Source organism: Anabrus simplex, chromosome 6, assembly GCF_040414725.1.
Source record: "Anabrus simplex isolate iqAnaSimp1 chromosome 6, ASM4041472v1, whole genome shotgun sequence".
Lineage (NCBI taxonomy): Eukaryota > Metazoa > Arthropoda > Insecta > Orthoptera > Tettigoniidae > Anabrus > Anabrus simplex.
The window spans coordinates 274,619,473-274,640,723 of record NC_090270.1 but is presented as its reverse complement, the minus strand read 5'-3'; the positions used below and the strand labels follow the sequence as shown (position 1 = coordinate 274,640,723).

General features: G+C 38.7%; 1 protein-coding gene across 1 annotated transcript in view; it reads left to right on the top strand.

Annotated features, from left to right (window-relative positions):
• The window catches only part of LOC136875976 (sodium-independent sulfate anion transporter), a 136,610-nt gene that overhangs the window by 31,128 nt on the left and 84,231 nt on the right, over nucleotides 1–21,251 (top strand). The window contains exons 5-6 of the mRNA XM_068228442.1: nucleotides 9,026–9,200; nucleotides 18,976–19,140. Coding sequence (XP_068084543.1) covers nucleotides 9,026–9,200; nucleotides 18,976–19,140 — 340 coding nt within the window. The remainder of the gene's footprint in view (nucleotides 1–9,025; nucleotides 9,201–18,975; nucleotides 19,141–21,251) is intronic.

Genomic DNA, 21,251 nt, shown 5'->3' with positions numbered 1-21,251 from the left:
TCTCGTAGCTGTCAACTTGCATTCGGGAGATAGTGGGTTTGAGCCCCACTGTTGACAGCCCTGAAGATGGTTTCCTGTGGTTTCCTACTTTCACACCAGGCAAATGCTAGGGCTGTACCTTAAGGCCACAGTGCCTTCCTTCCTGCTCCTAGTCCTTTCTTATCCCATCATTGCCGTAAGACCTATCTCTTAATTATTATAACCATAATGGTCAACTATCTTAGGTCGGTATTGACTAAAAGTTAATCATACATCCTTTTATTTGTACACCTTGTTCCACCTTGTCAATACTATTAACAGATTGTTGATATTAAAGGCTGTACATGATTCAAGAAACTTAAACTGTTCTCTTCTGCAGTAGCGTAAAATTACCAAAAATACTCTTGGACTTGTTACATCATTATAATCCCAAATTCATAACTTGCCACATTAAAATAATTTTAAATATCTATAATAACAGTTGAAATGTTTTGGTTAAATTATTTCAAAACATTTATCACCGTATAAAATACAAACATCAGTTCAAATCTTAGATTACCATTAACAACACAAAACATATAATGAAAAGTTTGCTTAAAGAGTCTGTATCTGTATAATATTCTAGATTGATGCATCATAAAATGTTAATATTTAGCAGCTCTTATTGTCTCAACCGGTTTATTTACAGATGTGCCAACTCCCCCAATTTAAGCGGGAGACTCCCTATATTTGGTCCTTCCTCCCTTTCTCCTGATCGCAGAGACTTATCTTCCAATTTTGAAAACAGATTTAGTATTCCTGTATTTTTTAAAAATTGCAGGTGTTTTCTTGTTCTTTAAGTATCTGGAGAGAACTGATGTTCAATGGTCATTGGTAAGACAGATGCAATCAGCTGGTGGTATTTTAAAATATGACAGAATCTCTAATGTAATGCTTTTTATTTTATCATTTCCACATAGCAAAGGAAAAAAATCAATTCAGAACATTTCCAAAAAGGAATTCTGAAAAAAATTAAACCTTAAAACTCATTCAACAAGGCTTTGAGCATAAATCTAGTTCAGAAATTTATGAAGAGGCCTAAAGCAGTTACAATAAAGAGTTCATATGTTCTAAAGTTCAGATATATGCAGTATTTCAATATTTATAAAAATACATGCAATATTTCAGTATTTATAAATTAATTAATTAATAAGAGAAATTACATAAGTGAGTAGTATAATGTGTTAAATATTCTTCAAAGTTGCATCATCAGTGATGTATCATAACATGTCGGGATATGCTGCAAAAAAAGAAAACCCCCCAGATTTTTTACTTTTACTTCATGGTCCTTCTCAATCTTTCTTTGGTCTGATATAGCTGCTTGTCAAATACTCGAAAAACAAAACAGGACCTTGACCTTTATTGACATGGACAACGCGTGAGCCAGATACAACTATTATTCTCTTAATTGATCATTTCTTAGTTGGAAAGACCAAACTTGTCGCGTTTGTATCACTTTACTCTGCCGTCCAAATCAAAAGAAATATGACCTTGGATCTCTGTCAGTGCAATGTAAGAAAAAAGAAAGAAAGTACAGACTTTGGAACCAGTAGTAATGAGAACAAAAGAGTACAGAATATTTTGTACTTTTTAATCAAAACCACACACTTTATAACAATGGTACTATGGTCTAAAGCATAAGATTTTAGAGAATTTGTTTTCTGAAAAAATGGATCATTGAGTGTATGTTTTAAGTGGCACAACATATGTAGTACAAAATGAGAAAAATAATATTGTTCTGGATAAAACCGTTCATCTGGCAACCCTAAAAAAGGTTTTATTTATGTAAGTCAAGATGATGAATGTATATTTTGGACACAAAATTGGGTCAGTCTCTAAATATAGGCAATCATTCTTGTAGTACCATTATGGCAATACTGGAGGCATGCATGTCACATCATTCATTGACAAGTGTAATGTCTATACATTAGCTGAGGAAATACAGTAACCGAGCTCGATGGCTGCAGTCGCTTAAGTGCGGCCAGTATCCGGTATTGGGGAGATAGTGGGTTCGAGCCCCACTGTTGGCAGCCCTGAAGATGGTTTTCCATGGTTTCCGATTTTCACACCAGGCAAATGCTGGGGCTGTAAGTTTATTAAGGCCATGGCTGCTTCCTTTCAACTTCTAGGGCTTTCCTATCCCATCGTCACCATAAGACCTATCTGTGACAGTGCGACGTAAAGCCACTGGCAAAAAAAGAAATACCCAACCCATTTAAGATTAAAAACCCTGACTCAGTGGTAAATCAAACCTGATCACCTTCGAACTGAAGATCACTATGCTGACCATTCAGCCTAGGAGCCGAACATCAGTTGAGGTAATGCTTGGGGATGGTTGCGTAGTTGTACTCTCCCTTAAAACAACTTTTCCACTCTGAAAATTCTGTTAATTTTATAGCAACAACTTTAATCTAAGATTTGCAGATTGTATTGATATTTCATATCCGTCTGCAGGGGATGTAAAGAAGTTGCTGAATGGTATGGACATAATCTTGGAGAATGAGTGCAACATGAAAATACATGTCTTAAAACAAAAGTAATGGAATGAAGTTAGAGATGCACAAAATATTAGATTAGGAAATAAAGTTTTAAAAGGAGATAGATTAATATTGTAAAGAAAGAAGTATAGGGAACAGAGGAGAGCAGTGACGTACTGTGTAAGCATGCATGTAGAGAGTATACTCAAAACAAAGACATGAGACTAAAATTTTTGGCTGCAGCCTTCATAATTGGAGGATAGAATAAACACGGAAAAAGAGCTTCTAACAACCATCAAGGAGCAAAAGCTCAGGTACATCATCAGAGGTGAATGAAATGAACTTCTCCAACTCACCATTAAGGGGGGAAATTGAAGGCCGACAATCTGTGGGGAGATGGCAAAAATTCTTGGCTTAAAGATTTGTGCCACTGGTATGGGCAAACTTCTATTGAAATCTTTTGAGCTAGTGTTTTATGAGTAATCATAATCAATTGGATTGCCATCCTTCATAAGGAGATGGTGTCCAAGAAGAAGCTATAATATTGGTAAACTGGTAAATTTGACATAAATGTCAGTGGTGATGGTGATGTTTGATTTAAGAGAAAGTAGAACTGGGCAACCTCTTCTTTCAACGTTAATTAGAGGAAAAAGTGGAAGAGGTCTGATTCTTCAAAGAATGAAGGTATCAGCAAAAGAAAGGGAAGGGCCAGAAAGAGCATAAAAATGAAGGACTCCCTAGACTTCACAAACCTAATAATGTAGGGGTCAGAAGAGAACAAGAGATGGCCAGGGAAGGTCAGGCAGGAAAGGCAAAATTGAGGAGCCAGATACAAGTACAGTATATGGAAGCAATACTAGACTCAGCTAAGGCCCTGCGATCACCAATCCACACACCAAAGTTGAGAGCCCCTGGGGCCCCGTGTTGTCACCTCTTAAAACAGGCAGGGCATATGGTGATATGCTGTATATATTCTACAGTTCCCACCCACAGGGGAAGAACGTATATCCAACTGTATGCTATGACATTGTCAATATCTTTGTTGGAGTTAGAATGTATAATGTAATTATTTAGGCTTGGACTTTAAATTTTGAAAGTATAGTTTAAGAAAATGATTGAATTTGTTTTAACAGAATAATTGTTGTTGTTGTTTTCTAATGGATTCTTTTTTTTTTTCATTAATCTTTTGTTATTTCAATACAGCTTGGTCATACTGTTCTGCTGTTGACAGGCACGATCTAAGTTATAGCATATCAAGAGGTGATCCTTGTCCATTGTAGTATAATGCTGTTTACATATTGAGATGAACTAGTCATTAAAAGTTTTGATTCAATGAAAATGTGCTGCAAGACTGTCATCACTAATATTAAGAGTGATACGGCTTCTTTCATTGATTTACTTTTATTGATTTCACAATGGGTCCTCTATTTTGCCATTGTATTTAATTTCTTAGGTTGTAAGTTGTTCAGAATAAAGTCACAAAAGTTATTCTGTTTGTTCACTTCAACACCATTGAACTTTATTATGATGGAAGCCATTCTTTCCAGTGTCAACTTGGTTAATATAACCTCTAAATCTTTCAGTCTGTCGAATACAAAACACAAAATTTATGAAAACACTAGAAAACACCTGTAAAGAAAACATTTTATTAATAACAGATTTACATGTTTTCTTCTTCTTCATTTCGAATCACCCATCTTTGGGGTACATCAGATCAATCACTTCTTAGATGTTTGTGCTCTTTTCTTCTCCCATTAGTTCTTCATTCTAATTGATCTCCTCCTCCTTTCCTCCTCTGATATCTGAATCAGTTTTCTTGTGTTGTTCTTAACTTGGAACCTCTTAGTTTTGTCTTTGGTCATGGTTTTGGCTGTACCATTTTTTAACATGAGTTCGGTAATCTTAAGATCTCTCAGATCCTTTTCAACTTCCTTAAACCAATTGGGTTTAGCCTTTTTTTTTTGTAAAAGAAGTCAAAGATCTGTTTAGTTAATCTGTCAGGATTCATTCGGAATATGTGTCCATAGAAATCAATCCTCCTTTTCCTCATGGTATCCGAGAGTCTCTCCAACTTTACGTAGAGGGATTCGTTTCTATAAAAAAATTGTTTGTTATTTTGGAATTTGGGACCCATGATCTTCCTCAATATTTTCCTCTCCTTGATTTCCAATTTCTCCATTTGCCCTTTCCTCCCCATGACTAGTGTCTCTGCTGCATAGAGTGCTTCCGGCTTAAGTACTGTGTTATAATGCCTTATTTTGGTGTTCCAAGAGAAGGCTTTCTTATTGTATGTGTTTTTGGTTTTCTGGAAAGCTAGTTCCATTTTGGTCCTTCTTGCTTCCATTGCTTTCCCTTCAAGATTGTTCCATTCAATCCATTCCCCTAGGTACTTGAAACTCTTCACCACCTCTATTTTTTGAGCTCCTACTTTAATTCTCTTAGGAGTGTCAAGTATATTCGTCATGATCTTCATCTTTACGAAAGAAATCTTAAGTCCTATCTTCCTCACCTGCTCTTGTAATTCGGCAATTTGTCTTTTGCTTCCTGCCATGTATCTGCAAGCAGCGCCAAGTCGTCAGCAAATGCCAAACACTTAATCATGATTCCTTTGTTTTTTGTTCCAAGTCTTATTCCCCCTCTTGTTCTTGCATTCCATTCCCTCACAACTTTTTCAAGTGCACAGTTGAACAACAGAGGGGAGAGACCATCCCCTTGCCGGACCCCTGTTCTGATCTCAAAAGGTTCTGATAGTTTGCCCATGAATCTGACTTTAGAGGATGTATTCGTGAGCGTCTCCTTGATGATGTTTAAAGTTTTCCCGTCCAAGCCAATCTCCTCCAAAATATTGAACAACGACTCTCTATATATGGAATTGTAAGCTTTTTGGAAATCTACAAAAGTCACTATGTACGGTTTCGCCCTCTGCTTCTGGTATGCTAAAACGTTTCTGAGGTTTAAGATCTGTTCAGGGCAAGATCTTCCTTTCCTAAACCCGGCTTGATACTCCCCAAGTTGGCGATCCAACCGAGGTTCAGCTCTTTGCAGTAATGCTCTGGACAATATCTTATATGTCACATCCACCAGTGAAATCCCTCTGTAATTGTTGGGATCCGATTTTGAACCTTTTTTGTGAATAGGGTGTATCAAGGCCATTTTCCATTCTTCTGGAATAACCTCATTCTTCCATATCTTTTCAAAAAGTTTTTGGAGTGAGACAATTGCATTTTTGCTTGCATACTTCCATAATTCAGCTGTTATCTGATTTTCCCCTGATGCCTTGTTATTTTCCATATGAGTTAGTATTGTCTGGATCTTGCTTATAGATGGGGGTTTAGAGTCAGGGTTGGGGGATGACTTCGGTCCACCATCGAACGCCATCTTTTGGCATGGTTCTTTGCAATTCAGAAGTTCCTTGAAATATTCTGCTAGTATCTTACAGTTGCCCCTATTACTATATGCCATGTTCCCTTTTTTGTCCTGAAATTGAAGAGTTGGGGGGTCGTATCTGTTTAGCTTCTCCCTGAAGATCCAATAATAGTTTCTCATGTTGTTCTTAGTAAATTCATCTTCCTGAGTAGTTGATCCCTTGTTCCTTCTTAACTTTCTTGAGCCCCTTAGACATCATCTTCCTAGTTTCCACAAAGTGTTGCCAGGCAGTCTCGTCCTTTTTGGTTTGCCAGATGTGCCACGCCTGGTAGTCTATGTAGTCTACCACACTCTTCATTCCACCATTTGTGCTTTTTCGTCCTGGTAACAGGTGCAAGCTGCATTGCCGTGGTTATAAGGCTCTTCTCCATTTGCTTCCAGTCGTGACCTCCTAGGTCGCTGGTTAACTTGCCCCAGTCCTCCTTGTTCTCCTTTATTTTTTCCGGATCATATCTCCTTCATGCAAGGTTTTTCCTTTGAAAGTTACTCCTGGGGGTGATCTTCAGTTCCACTTTAGATAAGTAGTGATCCGAGTCGAGGTTGGTACCTCTGAGAACCCTAACATTTTGGATTTCTTTATGAAATTTCCGCTTTATCGCAACATGATCAAACTGGAATTCTCCCAGGAGAGGGTTAGGTGATACCCATGTCTTCTGTTTTCTTGGCAATTTCTTAAAGCTAGTTGACTTCAGGACCAAATTGTGTGCCTGGCATAATTTGATGACCCTGACACCATTTTGGTTGGTCCTGTTATGTGCTGGGTAACACCCCACCATATGCCTGAACCATTTCTCTCTCCCCACTTGGGCATTAAAATCTCCTAGAAGGATGACGTTATGTGTATCGGGTATCTTCTGGATCGTGTCATCTAGTTTATCCCAGAAGAGTTCCACCTTCTCCTTATTCTTTTTGTTGTCAATGTTTATAGGGGCGTGGACATTCACAATTGTATATACTTAGTTGGTGGACTTAAATGTGAGTGTGAATAGCCTATCAGATGTAGACTCAAAGCTTGTAATGGAGTCTAATACTTTCTTGTCGATTACAAAACCTGACCCAAGATGGGGAACATTTTTCATAACTCTTGTCCCCATCTTCCCCTTAAGCATCCTGAATCCTCCCGATTCAAAGCTGTCCTCATCCAAGAATCTGGTCTCTTGCACAGCCGTTATGATGATTCTATGTTCATTTAATGTGTCTATTAGAGTCTTAAGTTTCCCCACTTTCAAAAGCAAATTTGCATTAAAAGTGGCTAAGTAGTTTGCTTTCCTGTACTTTATTTTGTTTGAGCTTCGAAGATGCTCCGATTTGTCTTTGCGTGACGTTGCAGACTGCCCAGAATCTGAATGTCTGCTTGCGCACTTATGTGCACCTGGGGTAATTAGTTTCACATCACACTTTTCCATGATTGATAATTCTTTGAATTCTGGTGGTGACTTCTAGAGTCACCTTTTTTTACAACCGAGGTTGTTAACCCCAGAGGATTATTCACAGCCGCCCCTTGCATGGAGACAGACACTGACCAAAGGCCGCCCAATTTGGGAACAGTTGCTTTTGGATTTTGATTTGATTTTTAATTCGTGGTGAACTCCACTAAGCTCTTCCGCTCTCTCCGCCGTTGGGAATCAGATTCCTCTTCCACCTTTGAGACCGTTGACCAGGTTTCACCTAGTAACCCTAGGCAGAGGCCCTTACAAGGCGCTACCATCCGGAGCCAGATGGACCCTCATTTTTCCTCATCACTGGAAAGCACTTATTTATATAATAATTTATCTCTGTGGCCTACTAGCGTCCATGATACTGACCGTAAAGTAATATTGTAATATTGAAAAGTGGAACTAGTGAAGCGAAGATAACTAGTAGCCATGTTGTTGGCCGTAAAGTCTTAACTGACAAATTGATATAGAAATATAACTATGAGCATACAACATTTTCCATAAGATGTTACTCTGATAAATTTTGTTTGATTAAAAATGTGACCAGGAGTTGAAAGGTTAGTAACCAGAAAAGAATAAACATGAACTATGTGATCATTTAGGCGCTATCTTCTAACTTCCATGGTGACTTCATTTTTCTCAATGAGGAAACGAAATACTAAATTACGGAACAAGCTACAATCACATAAAAAGACACATAAAAAGTTAACCTGACTAACCGCTTCGACGAACAGGAATCCACATCACAACAAAAGAAATAAGAAAACTACACACACTTCCAGTCCTCCCTGGTAAAAGCTACACTTCACAACCAAAAATTTGTAAAAACATGTAAGAACAACGTATTGTGTATATATATATTTACAGTAGCTCTTTCCTCCACCAGTTGGTCAAATCCAAGGCCCTTTTTTATTGTACAAGAAAATCCTCATATTCTGTGAAATAACTTTCATAATATGTGTTTATATACAAAATTGTATACTCGTACATTGCATAAACTTGTCAATGATTGTGAATGGGTGATATAATTATAAAACATCATATGAATGCTAAAATTAAGTGTTCAACACCTTAATGAATGAACTTGTCAATGATTGAGAATGGGTGATATAATTATAAAACATCATATGAATGCTAAAATTAAGTGTTCAACACCTTAATGAATTTGAGAACGTTTTATGAACTTAGCTCAATGTAGCCTAGCTATTGTACATCTCCTTCCAACTGCTACACTGCAAAATGCTCACTTCAACTCTTAAGGAGTCATCTTTATAACCAACAATAATGTCTTAGTCAAAATTTCATAGTCTTTCTAAAGTTAAGTTTATAGTATGTTTACAGATGTATATACTGTAGTAAGATACTTTGTATCGTACACTTTGTCCTGTAGCAACACATAAATTGGAAAGTTTGAACTTTTTTTTTTTTTTTTTTTTTTTTTTTTTTACAGGTTTTCATAAATTTTGTGTTTATATCTTACAGATGAAAAAACTTAAAGGTTATATTACTGTCAAAATTTGTTCATGGTTAGATAAGGTATTAGTCTCCTGTTTGAATTCTCCTCGCATTCAGAACTTGTTGTTTAAAGGGACAAAACATTGAGGTCATGAGCCCCAAAATTAAATACAGTATAACAATGATGAAAAATTTCCCTTTATTTTTTTGCAGCAACTAAACTCTATTCCTGTGGGTCCCAAAGATCCTTCAATGCGAACTCCTCGTCATAAGATGATCAAGAAAGGTCTGTGGTTCATTTCCATATGTCGCAATGCTCTGATAGTTCTCATCTCCTCGGTGATTGCCTTTAAGCTAGATGCTAGTGGGCAGCCATTCATTCTTTCAGGTGGGTCATTTCACCACACAGTACTTTAATATTAAGCTATATAAAAATACAGGAACATCAGAATGAACACACAATAGGATAAAAACAATCAAAGGTCAGTGTGGGAGCAGGGAAAAAGAAAGAAAATCCAAAAGGACAAGGACAATCACCGCATCTTCATACACTGCCGACTTCAATCAGATAGGCTCTCTGCTTTTCAAATCCAGTTCTTCCTCATCGATTTCTTTGAGTTCATTTCTGCTTCCCAGATTCATCAGGAGAGTGAGCTTCTGTCATTGTTCCTGGTCTTTTACCACTTGTATTCATAATTATCATTTTCCCCTTCCATTTTCCTGTGTTTATCCAGCTTTTCTCTCATCCAAAAATTGATGCCTCAGTGAATGTTAAAGCCTGCTTTCCTGATGAAACTGGAACCAAGCAGAAACAAGCTTGTAGGGAGCTGAGAAGAAATGGATATACAGGGTCTCTCTTATAAACTCAGTCCGGTGGTATTTGAAGGTGCTCAAATACGACAGCCTCGTGTTGGTAGATTTACTGGCACGTAAAAGAACTCCTGCGGGAATAAATTCCGGCACCTCGGCGTCTCCGAAGACCGTAAAAGTAGTTAATGGGACGTAAAGCAAATAACATTATTATTATTATTTCTTATAAACCCAGACCGTCCAACAGTGTTTCTACTCTCTGAGACCTAAGCAGCTGTACAGGAGGCAAGCGCATAGTTCTTGACCTTTCAAGGAGCGTGCACATGTTCACCCTAGCATCAGTAGCCAATCTGAATCACAGCTATCAACATGGTGAGGCAGTTATCATTGCAACACCATATTTTTGTACGTAAAAGTTATTTTAAGTACGAGTCGGCTCGACAGGAACACAATGCGTTTGTTCAGCAATTTCCTGGTGAAGTGCCACCTTCATGAGCACAGATTCACGTAATTGTAAATAAATTTGAAACTACTGGCTCAGTGCTCAATAAAAAACATGTGCACACATGAATATTTTTAACAGAGGAAAGGCTAGATGACAATGGTGTGAATCTTGAACAGTCACCGAATAAATCACTCACAAAATTATCACAACAAGTAGGAGCTTTGGTTTCTTCTGCACACAGAGCTATAAAGCTGTTACACATCAAACCATAAGGTTTACACGGGCCCATTGTTTAAAACCTGCTGATTCAGCCACAAGAGTGAGATATTGTGAGTGGTGTCTTGCATCAATGAATTATCGTTTATTTGATTTACAGCTTGTGTTCTTTTTGGATGAGACCTGGTTTCATCTTACTGATCATGTGAACAGTTTAACTCTAGCTATTGTTGTTCAGACAATTCTAATGGTGTTTATGAAGTCCCTCATCATGAAGGATAACACTGGCAGCTGCTGTAGTGGAGAGTACAAACACCATGCATACGGTCTGGGTTTATAGAGATACTCTGTAGAAGAACTGGGATAGGGTCAATCTGTTTGAAGATTGCAGGTTATGAAGATTGGAGATTTTCCTTGCCCTTTTGTGTTTTCATGTTTGTTGTCTCCTGTTGCTACTTTTTCTGATGCCACTGAAAAGCAATGCATGCAATTATTAGACGTATACCATTAGCATGAGTAAGTGTACTTGACTGTGAATTTTAAAGCTAACTATACTAACTTATGATAGAAGTGTATGACCCATATAGACAATTTTCAACAACTATATTAAGATAATTTACTTTTAAACTGCGTTTTGAAGAAGGGAGATAAAAGTAAATGCTAAAGTAAGTGCCCTGCAGTACAATATGGTACCACTGAGAGTACCCTCACTACAATAATGGTGATAGAAATGTTGACTATTTGCAATATATATTATCATATGTTTGGACCTTAAGATTATAGATCATATGGTTTTAAATGTTTTGCATAATTTTACATAGGAAATAAATTTACTTAGGCCTACCTTATGTTTGCAGTCATACACAACCAGAATTTCTGAACACTTCAAAATGAGTATAAAACAGTGAAGGAAATCTCATGTTGCATTAGCACATTGTTTGGTGTATCTTCTTGACAATATGCCACAGGTTTTCAGGGTTGGACATGGTGGAAATCTAAGGTGGTGGTGATTATTGTTTTAAGAGGAAGTACAACTAGGCAGCCATCCTCTATATGATACTAATCAGAGACGAAAGGATGGAAGGGATCCGACACTTGTTCTGAAAAGGACTTTGATCAATGTATCTTCATTAATGATGTCCTGATTGTGGAGCTTGTGCTGTAGATCCTCCAGGGTTAGCAGAATGCAGTTGCACTTTGTTGCTGGCAGCTACTAGTGTTCCAACATTAGTGCAGCTGTGAAGTTGTTGACAACTCACCTGTTGGGCCCAGCTGTTCTTCACCCTTCCCCTTCTTCATACCCCAGGTAGCTGAAAATCAAAGGCCCTTTTGGTTACATAGCTTTCGTCCTGTTCGTTCACCTTCTTGAAACCATGTCATCCGCTCGTGTTAAACCTTCTCCACAACTGTCTCCTTCCCATGTGGACACACTTCTGATGCTCTGATCTCAGATGTAAACTTTCTTCAAAACTCCTCCTGATATTCTCAGCATCTTCATCTCCATGGCATTTAGATGATGCTTATGGTGTTTATAGAATGTCCAGCATTTTGAAGCATAAGTCAGTGCAGGTCTCACCACTGTCAGTGGTGGTAATGGTGAGTTTTGTTTTAAGAGGAGGTACAAGTAGTTCAAATAGTTAACCATCCTCTCTGAGCAAATTAGGTGAAGATAAAAACAAAAATAAAATAAAATGTAGAGCTTTCCTTTAACTCTTTCACTGTCTTACTAAGACTGCTTTGTTCTAGAAGCTCACATACATAAACAAGAAAATACAGACATAGACAGAAAATTAATTATCTTAAAAACCACAAAATTCATTCAAAAAAATTAATTCAAAGAAGTCCAGTTCTGTAAAATGGTCAGGAATATCTATTTTCAAACCTGCTTGTCCAGTAAATTGTGGTATCAGGGATAGGGACAGAATCTGCACATTTGGGAGAATTTTTGGTAGTGTGAAGTATTGTCACCACCACCTGTTGCAGGTAAGTGGTGATGACAATACTTCACACTACCATAAAAAAAGAGGAAAAATGGAAGAGATCCGACACTTAGGAGAATGAAGGTATCAGCCAAAGAAAGACAAGGGACACAAAGGGCGTGAAAATTAAGGACTTCCTAGACCTTGCGTGCTCTACTACCATCAGGGTCAGAAAAGAATAAGAGTTGACCAAGGGAGGTTGGATAGGATAGATGAAAGTGAGAAGCCTGGCACAAGTACAGTATGTGGAAACCATGCCAGGACTCAGATAAGGGCCCTGTGGTCGCCAACCTACTCTCCAAAGTTCAGAGCCCCTGAGGTTCCTTTTAGTCACCTCTTACAACAGGCAGAAGATATCGTAGGTGTTATTCTACCGCCCTCACCCACAGGAAGTCTGTTGCTGGTTAAAACAATATAAAAAATACCACTGTCGTCTTTGACATGAATGATATTTTCATCATCACTAGGTTCACTTGAATTCTCACTTTCACTAGATAAATCATTATTGTGGTTCAATTATCTTTCAATATTGTCATTTAGCAAAGAAAATGAATCACCACACAATGAGGAAGCCATAGTGTAAACAAAACAGTGGCTAGCATCATTCTTTTGTCTCTAGGTTCAGTAATGCCTCACTTCTCATTTCTTCAGTATGCCTCTTCAGTGATGCCTGTGATATCTACGACAGCTAATGGTGGAGCTGTTGAGGATCCAACCAGCCTTCAGGCTGAGCACTGAACATACACAAATACTACTATCATTATTATTCATCTCATTTTGGCCAACAATGGACCATGTAATTTTAACTGTCTCCTTCTTTGGGATTTGACATTTGCCCAGTACTTCCGCATTCGTTCTCGGTGTTGTTCCTTTCTTTCCTGTGTCCATGCCTTTCTTGTTTTTAGTTTCAGCTTTTCATGGAAACCCTAGCATGCTTGAAGCTTCTTCTTGAGAGAGACATGCACTAGAATGTCATTACATGGGATGGATTCTTTGAGATCTCTCTCAGTAAACCAGGCCCTTTTAATGTTATTGTTCTGACAGTACTTAATGTTCTGATTGGCCAATCTTGGTGGGTTCCTTTGTGTCATGTGTACCTTCTATTTGTACATGGGTGTATAGTTTGTGGTTGTGCCGTCTTCTGTATACACCATTTTTTTTGGCAGGGCCCAAGATTTTTCTCAAAACCCATTTCTTTGGTCTCCGGTTTTTTCAATCAGGCATTTCTTGCTCATTGTGAGACATTCCGAAGTCTATAAGACATCTGGTTGGATGACAATGCAATAGTACCTCAGCTTCGCATTGAAGGATATTGTCCTTTTGCTGTAGAAGGCTTCTTTCTTGGAGGTGTTGGGTTTTCTTTCCCAGGTACTTAAACTTTTTTTCGTGTTGATATTTCCTTGTCCCAACACTAACTCTCTGGACGCCGGCTTGATATTCATTATGAACTCCATTTTCTCCAAGGAGGTATGGAGTTGCACCTTCTCTGCTTGTTCCCTAAGCTGATTTATTTGTTTTATGACAGTATCTAGGGAATCAGGAAAGTTTGCAAGATCATCTGCAAATGCTAGAAAATTGATTGCAAGGTTTAAGTTTTTGTGGCCAAGTCTGACCACATTTTCTATTCCTTTGTTAGTCATTTCTTTCTGCCACTCATCGATGACTCAATCAATCAATCAATCAATCAATCAATCAATCAATCAATCAATCAATCAATCAATCAATCAATCAATCAATCAATCAATCAATATGATCTGCTTTTAGAGCTGATGCCCAAGTAGCAAATTCCCTATCACTTGTTTACCTAGCTTTATCTTAAACATTTTCAAGTAGCTTGTAAATTTATCAAATATTTGCCCTCATAATTTATTCCAATCCCTTACTCGTCGTCTTACAAATTTATTGAGGACACAGTTGAAGAGTAGGAATGAAAGCCCGTCTCCTTGTTTAAATCCTGTCTTGTTCTTAAAGTCACCTGAAATCTTTCCCCTAAATGATTTTTTTTTTTTTTACAAGCAAATGGACCACTAAGGATCACACTACAACTTCATTTCGTTCTCTTCATGCATAGTTTTCTCTGTGTCCAATACTCCTTCATGCATTCGCTGGCCTGCTTCCGTTGTTCATCTGTCCAGGTTCTTCCGGTCTTCTTAGTTCTTCCTGTGGCTTGAACACCTTCCAAATTCTTCAGTGTGTTCCTAAATGTATTTCTTTCTAACAGTTGGTCTTCCAAGACCCAAGATGCTTAACCTTTCCATATCCTTCTTCGTTTCCATAATCCATGCTGTAGTGGTCTTTTTTCTCCAGAAGTAATCAAATATCTGTTTGGTAAGTCTGTTTGCGTCCATTCTTGTACAGATGTCCAAGAAATGCCAGCCTCGTTTTCTTCATGGTCTCTGAGATTCTTTCCACCTTCTGGAAAACTTCTTTGTTGCTCCGAAGTTTCCATCCGCTTTCAGTTTGGACAGTTCCCATAATTTTTATGAGGATTCTTCTATCCAGGACCTCTAGCTTCTCCAGCTTGTAGTTCATGGACAGGCATTCACTGGCATACAGGCATTCTGTTTTGACCACGGTGTTGTAAGGTTTTAATCTGGAATTCCAGGATAAGCACTTCTTATTATAGATATTTTTTGTCAAGCCATATGCTCTCTCCATTTTTGATATTTGATCTTCCACTGCAGTTTTTTCTAGTCCATTCACCTGTATCATCTCACCAAGGTACTTGAACTTCTTGACACTTTCTATCCATCCTGTCTCTGTTTCCAGGAATTTTGGTCCATCTTTGATGTTCATCATGAATTTGGTTGTTTCTGCTGAGATCCTCAGTCGTGTTTGGCTGGGGAATCTTTCCAAGAGGTTAATCTGGATGGTTGCGACCTCTGGATTTTCTGATATTATAGCAAAGTCGTCAGCAAAAGCCAAGCAGTTTACTTTAATCCCCCCTGATTTTCTCCCTAGACAGATCGGGATTATCCCTTGATGTTCAAGTTTTGAGTTCCATATTCTCACTATCTTTTCTAGGACACAGTTGAACAGGAGTGGGGATAATCCATCACCTTGCCTCACGCCTGTCTTGATTTCAAATGATTGTGAGAGATGCCCAAAGAATTTTACCTTGGAGGTTGTGCCTGTTATGGTCTCTCTGATTATATTTGCCAGTTTGGTTTTGACTCCAAATTCCCTAATGATCTTATCCAAAGTCTCTCTGTCCAACGAATCGAAGGCTTTTTTGAAGTCCATAAAGGACACCACAATTTTCTTACCACTCAACATTCTGTGGCGGAGTATTGACTTCAGGTTGAATATTTGCGCAATACAGGAGCGGCCTTTCCTAAACCATGATTGGTATTCCCTTAGTTGTTGGTCCAGATTCACGTCTATTCTATTCAGAAGCAGTTTTGAGAGAATTTTATAGGCAATCGGAAGAAGGGACACACCCCTATAGTTGTTGACATCCTGTTTATCCCCTTTCTTATGCAGCATATGGGTAAGTGCTGTTTTTCATTCTTCTGGGATTGTCTCCTTCTCCCAGATTTCCTTGATGATTTGGTGAAGATCATCTAAGATTTCTGGTTCTGCCCATTTCAACATTTCTGCCGTTATTGAGTCCTCTCCACTTGCCTTGTTGTTTTTGAGGTTTCCAAGGGCTTCCTTGACTTCTTCCTTTGTGGGTGGTTCATCATCTTCTCAGTTCTCCGGTATGTCTGGAAATTCTAGTTGGGAGGTTGAGGAAGGACAATTCAAGAGAGTGTGGAAGTATCTGGCTAATATCTCACAGTTTTCTTGGTTGTTCAGTCTGATTTTACCCTGTTCATTTCTGAAGCTCAAACTTGGCACTTGGTATCCTTTGAGTTTGCTCTTGAAAGTCTGATAAAAGTCTCTGGAATTGTTCTTGACAAAGTCAGTCTGGATCTCTTCCAGATGAACTCTTTCAAATGATCATTTAGTCCTTCGAAATATCCTGGATGTTTCTTTCTTCTGTTGCCTGAATTGTTCCATGCGTTCCTTTTCTCTGGAGCATTTCCATTTTCTCCATTTCTCGGACCTCTCCCTGAGAGCTTCCTCGCACTCTTCATTCCAGCATATTTCTCTTTTCCTCCGAGCTTGTCCGAATGTTTTCTTTGCAGCTTCATTGATTCCCATGCATAGTTCTTGCCAGTTCCCCTTTCTGCTGGTCCAGATTTCGTCCCTGAAGTTTCTAATGATGTCTTCAATGATTTTCATATTGTTTGTGTTGTATCTCATCATTTTAGGTGGGTCTCTCTTTTGTCCTACTGGGAGAAAACGGATTTTAACTTTGGAGAGATAGCAGTCTAAATTGAATTCACCGTTCCTAATCACTTTGATGTTCATCACCTCCTTTGAGTTTTTCCTTGTTAACGCTACGTGATCCAATTGGAATTCCCCTAGTTCGGGATTCGGAGATACCCATGTCTTTGATTTTCTCGGGAGTTTCTTGAAGTGTGTTGACATAAGTTTCAACTGAAAAGCTTTGCAAAGTCCAATGAGCCTTTCCCCATTCTTGTTTGTCCTCTTACGTGCTGGATATTCCCCTACAACGTCTCTGTACTTTCGTTCCTTCCTAATCTGTGCGTTGAAGTCTCCCAGAAGGATTTTTATGTTGCTCTTGGGTATCTGGATGATTTCAGTTTCCAGAAGATCCCAGAAGTCATCAACTTTCTGTGGGTTCTTCTTGTTGTCTTCGTTGATCGGGGCATGACAGTTGTTGAGAGTGTACCTCTTATTCTTGCATTTAATTGTTAGTAGAGACAATCTTTCAGATTTTGATGTGAAGTCTGTGACATTGTTCACTACCTTCTTGTTTATGTAGAAGCAGGTTCCGAGCAGAGGCATGTTGGTGGCTGTTCTAATCACCGGCTTTCCTTTGAATATTCTGTATTGGTTGATGTCTATGATGTTTTCTTCCAGGAATCTTGTCTCTTGTACAGCTAGGATCTGGATTTGATTTTTGTCCAAAAGCTTTTCTAGTTCTTTTTTGTTTTCCGACTCTGGTGAGTTGATGTTTATTGTTCCAATGAAATAGTTCTTCTTGAGTTTGAGTTTGGAAGGTGTTTCAAGACGTTCTGACTTGTCTTTCTCGCAGATGTTGGGACTACCCAGAACCCTAGGTCCCGTTGCATTGCACAGTGCAATGGTGAATTTCTCTGCCGAGCTGCCACCTGGGGTAGTGCTTTCTTTCAGCGACATTTCCATCTTGCGAATTAAGTTATGATTTATGAAGGAAGGAATTTACTTCCAAAGTAAGATCGGATTTTTTAGCCCGAAATGATTATTTTTTCGTGGTTTACTCCATTAGGTTCTCCCGCTCTCATTGCCATTGGGAGTTAAGATTCCTCTTCCACCTTCAAGACCATTGACCGAGCACCTTGCAGCCGCCCCTAACATGGGAGACAAACGCTGGTGAATAACAGTGTACTCATACTATTCCCTGAGTACTGGGCTGCTTCTTTCGCAATCTCAACCGTTCAGAAGTTCAAATTCTCCGCTGTAGATTCCATTGAGGTCTTCACTCATAACCCTGAGCTGGGACCCTTTCCAGATGATACACACCGGGTCAGTGTGCTCTGGGACTCGCATAGGCAGGGGCACCACTCACTGAGTAGGGCTGCCTCCGAAGAGGGTCCCTACCTGCTATTTTTTTTTTTAATACATCGTTATGCCTTACACAGGAGCATGCTTGAACTTGCTTAGCTGATGTGTTGGCCTTCTTTTCCTCCCAAAATCTCTTCATCCTCTCGCTGAGCTTCTTCCTTCGTTCTTCTGTCCAAGTTATAGTAGCTCTGGTGTTGGGTTTGTCTTCAAAGTGGTGATTGTCGATTTTGGTTCTGAATTTACATCTGTCCTTTACAATGTCTTCCGAGATGTTGATTTCCTGGAGATCTGTTTCAATTTCACGAAGCCAGCTGTTCTTGGTTTTTAATGAAAGGGCCAGGTTGAGAATTCTTTTAGTTAGCCTGTTAGTGTCCATTCTGATAATGTGTCCATAAAATTTGAATCGTCTTTTCCGAAAAGTGTGAGAAATTTTTTCAGAATGAATATATACCTCCTGGGATGATTTTTCCTCCATATTCCATCTATACAAACTGGGCCAAAAATTTTTTGTAAAATTTTCCTTTCTTGTTTCTTAATATCTTTGGTTAAAGATGGATCACCAATAATTAAGGCCGTGCACGTAGAGGCTGTGAGCTTGCATCCGGGAGATAGTAGGTTCGAATCCCACTATCGGCAGCCCTGAAAATGGTTTTCCGTGGTTTCCCATTTTCACACCAGGCAAATGCTGGGGCTGTACCTTAACTAAGACCAACTCCTAAGCCTTTCCTATCCCATCGTCGCCATAAGACCTATCTGTGTCGGTGCGACATAAAGCCCCTAGCAAAAAAACAAAAAAAAAACCTATAATTAAGGTTTCTGAGGCATATAACGCTTCAGGTTTGATCACTGTATTATAGTGTCTAAGTTTTGCATTCCGAGATATTGATTTGTTATTATATCTTTTCCAAGTAATCCTGTATGCTTTCTTTATTATTATTATTATTATTATTATTATTATTATTATTATTATTATTATTATTATTATTATTATTATTAATATTATTATTAATTCTGCTCTGAACTAGTTCTTAATTCTTTGTCTTCCACACCTGACTCTGCACATTCTCATGAATATTAACTATGTATGATGATTCCAGGTAAGGTTGCACCAGGTCTTCCACCAGCTGGTCTTCCTCCATTCTCAGCACAAGTTGGGAACCACACATACACCTTCCCTGAGATGTGCCAGGAGCTAGGTATGGCCATCCTCTTAGTACCCATCGTGGCTGTACTCGCTAACGTGGCCATCGCAAAAGCTTTCAGTAAGTACAACTGGTCATACTAGGGGGTGACTCAAATTGCTTGAGTTGTCCTATCCTCACAACTTTAATCATAGCTCAGTTACTGTTGACTCTGCAATATTCTGTTCCAAAGAAATTGATCTGTAATTATTTTGGTAAGTGGTGGTTGTGATTATTGTTTTAAGAGGAAGTACAACTAAGCAATCATCCTTTATTAACACTAATTGGGGGAAATGGAAGAGATCCAAAACTTTGAAGAATGAAGGAATCAGTAAAAGAAAGGGAAGGGCCATGAAGCATTTGCCTAGTCTGAAAATGGGAAACCACACAAACATTCTTCAAGGCTGCCAATAGTGGGGTTCGAACTCACTGTCTCCTAAATGCAAGCTGCCAGCTACATGATCCAAATCACACAGCCTCTTACTCGGTAATCACATAATTAACTTAACTTTACAGTGCTCAATGTGGGTGGATAATTTAATGTTGTTGAGTAAAATTAAAAATTGTAGTTCCAAATGCAATATTTAAGAAATGAAAAATGATTTATGTCTATGTTCTTGTCATGGTACCATGTTTAAAAAAATTGAGGATAGATATTCCGTTTTGAATCCTAAGGAATATGGTCACTCTGAGTGTAATGGTACAGGGTAGATTTTTGGTACCAGATGCGATACCTTCTAGAAATTCCGTTGTTTATGTGTTGAATAACAATGCGATAGTTACTTTATTCTATACGTGAAATGATGATACCAGGACAATGCAAATTAGCTTTTCTTGGGTTTTTCTGGTGCATGTTTAGGATGTTCTATTTCTCCACATTTTATTGTCTTGGCGTTACCCTCAGGGGTGGTTTGTGAAATAGTGCTAGTGTGCCACGGTACCATCAATGTAATGAAGAAAGAGTATGAGATTCTTTTCCTTCAAAGAACTGTTTCCCAGGTGTATGCAAATGTTTTTGCCAGTTTTTTTGGTAAAGAAAATACATAATTTTCCAGGGAAATTCATTTTTTGTTTATTCAAAATATTGGCCATCGGCTTCTACATACTTCGCCATCTTTCAGGTAAGTTATGAATACCATGCCAGAAAAATTTCTTGTCTTTTGCGGCGAACCATTCGTTGAGCCATTTTCCACCTTACTCAAAACTGCTGAAGTGCTGCTCTTCAAGTGTGTGCCCATTGATGCGAAGAGGTGATAGTCAGATGGTGCCGGGTTGGGGAAGTACGGCAGGTGCGGAAGGATGTCCCATCCAAGCGATTTCAAAGTGCATTGTCGTGTAACAAAACCACTTTGCCATGTCTTCTGGCCCATTCCGGTCATCTTTCAATCAATGTGTGACTTAAATTAATCATTTGTTGGGGATAGCATTGTGCATTAACGGTTTCATCGGGTTTCACCTACACTGCATGTCTTTGCACTTTAGTGGTCTACCAGAGCGCACACTGTCTTTCGCATTGAAATCACCACATTTAAATTGTCGAAACCATGTCTCACATGTTCTAATTGATGGAGCGTGTTCAGCGTATGTTTCTACCAGCAAACAATGACTTTCAACAGCCTTTTTATTTTGATTAAATAAGAAAAGCAATGTGTGCCGCAAATGTTTTTTTCATGCACAAACTTTGATATGATCACTGAATGATACAACAAAGACATTAGTGTTTGGTGGACTCAACTTGTGTGTGTTGGTAGGTTAATGTCAGACGAACAGACTGACGTATGTGTCAAATTCATACGCTGCGCACTGTTCGCTGACGCCATCTCTTAGTGAAACCGGAAAAGATTAATGTATACACTTGATATATTTAATTTAAATTGCAAGAAAATGTTTGAATGTCTTATTCTGCCTTCACTTGAATGACAGTGCAAACCGACATGCACTCTGGTGGCGCTTGTCTGTGTGTGAGCCACATCTCATGGGCACCACTTCTGAATATAAGACACTGTACGAAAGACTGTACCGAGCGTTCAGGGGAATGCAGCTGTGAGCTTGTATTCAGGAGATAGTGGGTTCAAACCCCACTGTCAGCAGCCCTGTAAATGGGTTTCTGTGGTTTCCCATTTCCACACCAGGAAAATGCAGGGGCTGTATCTAAGTTAAGGCTATAGTTGCTTCCTTACCGTTCCTATTCC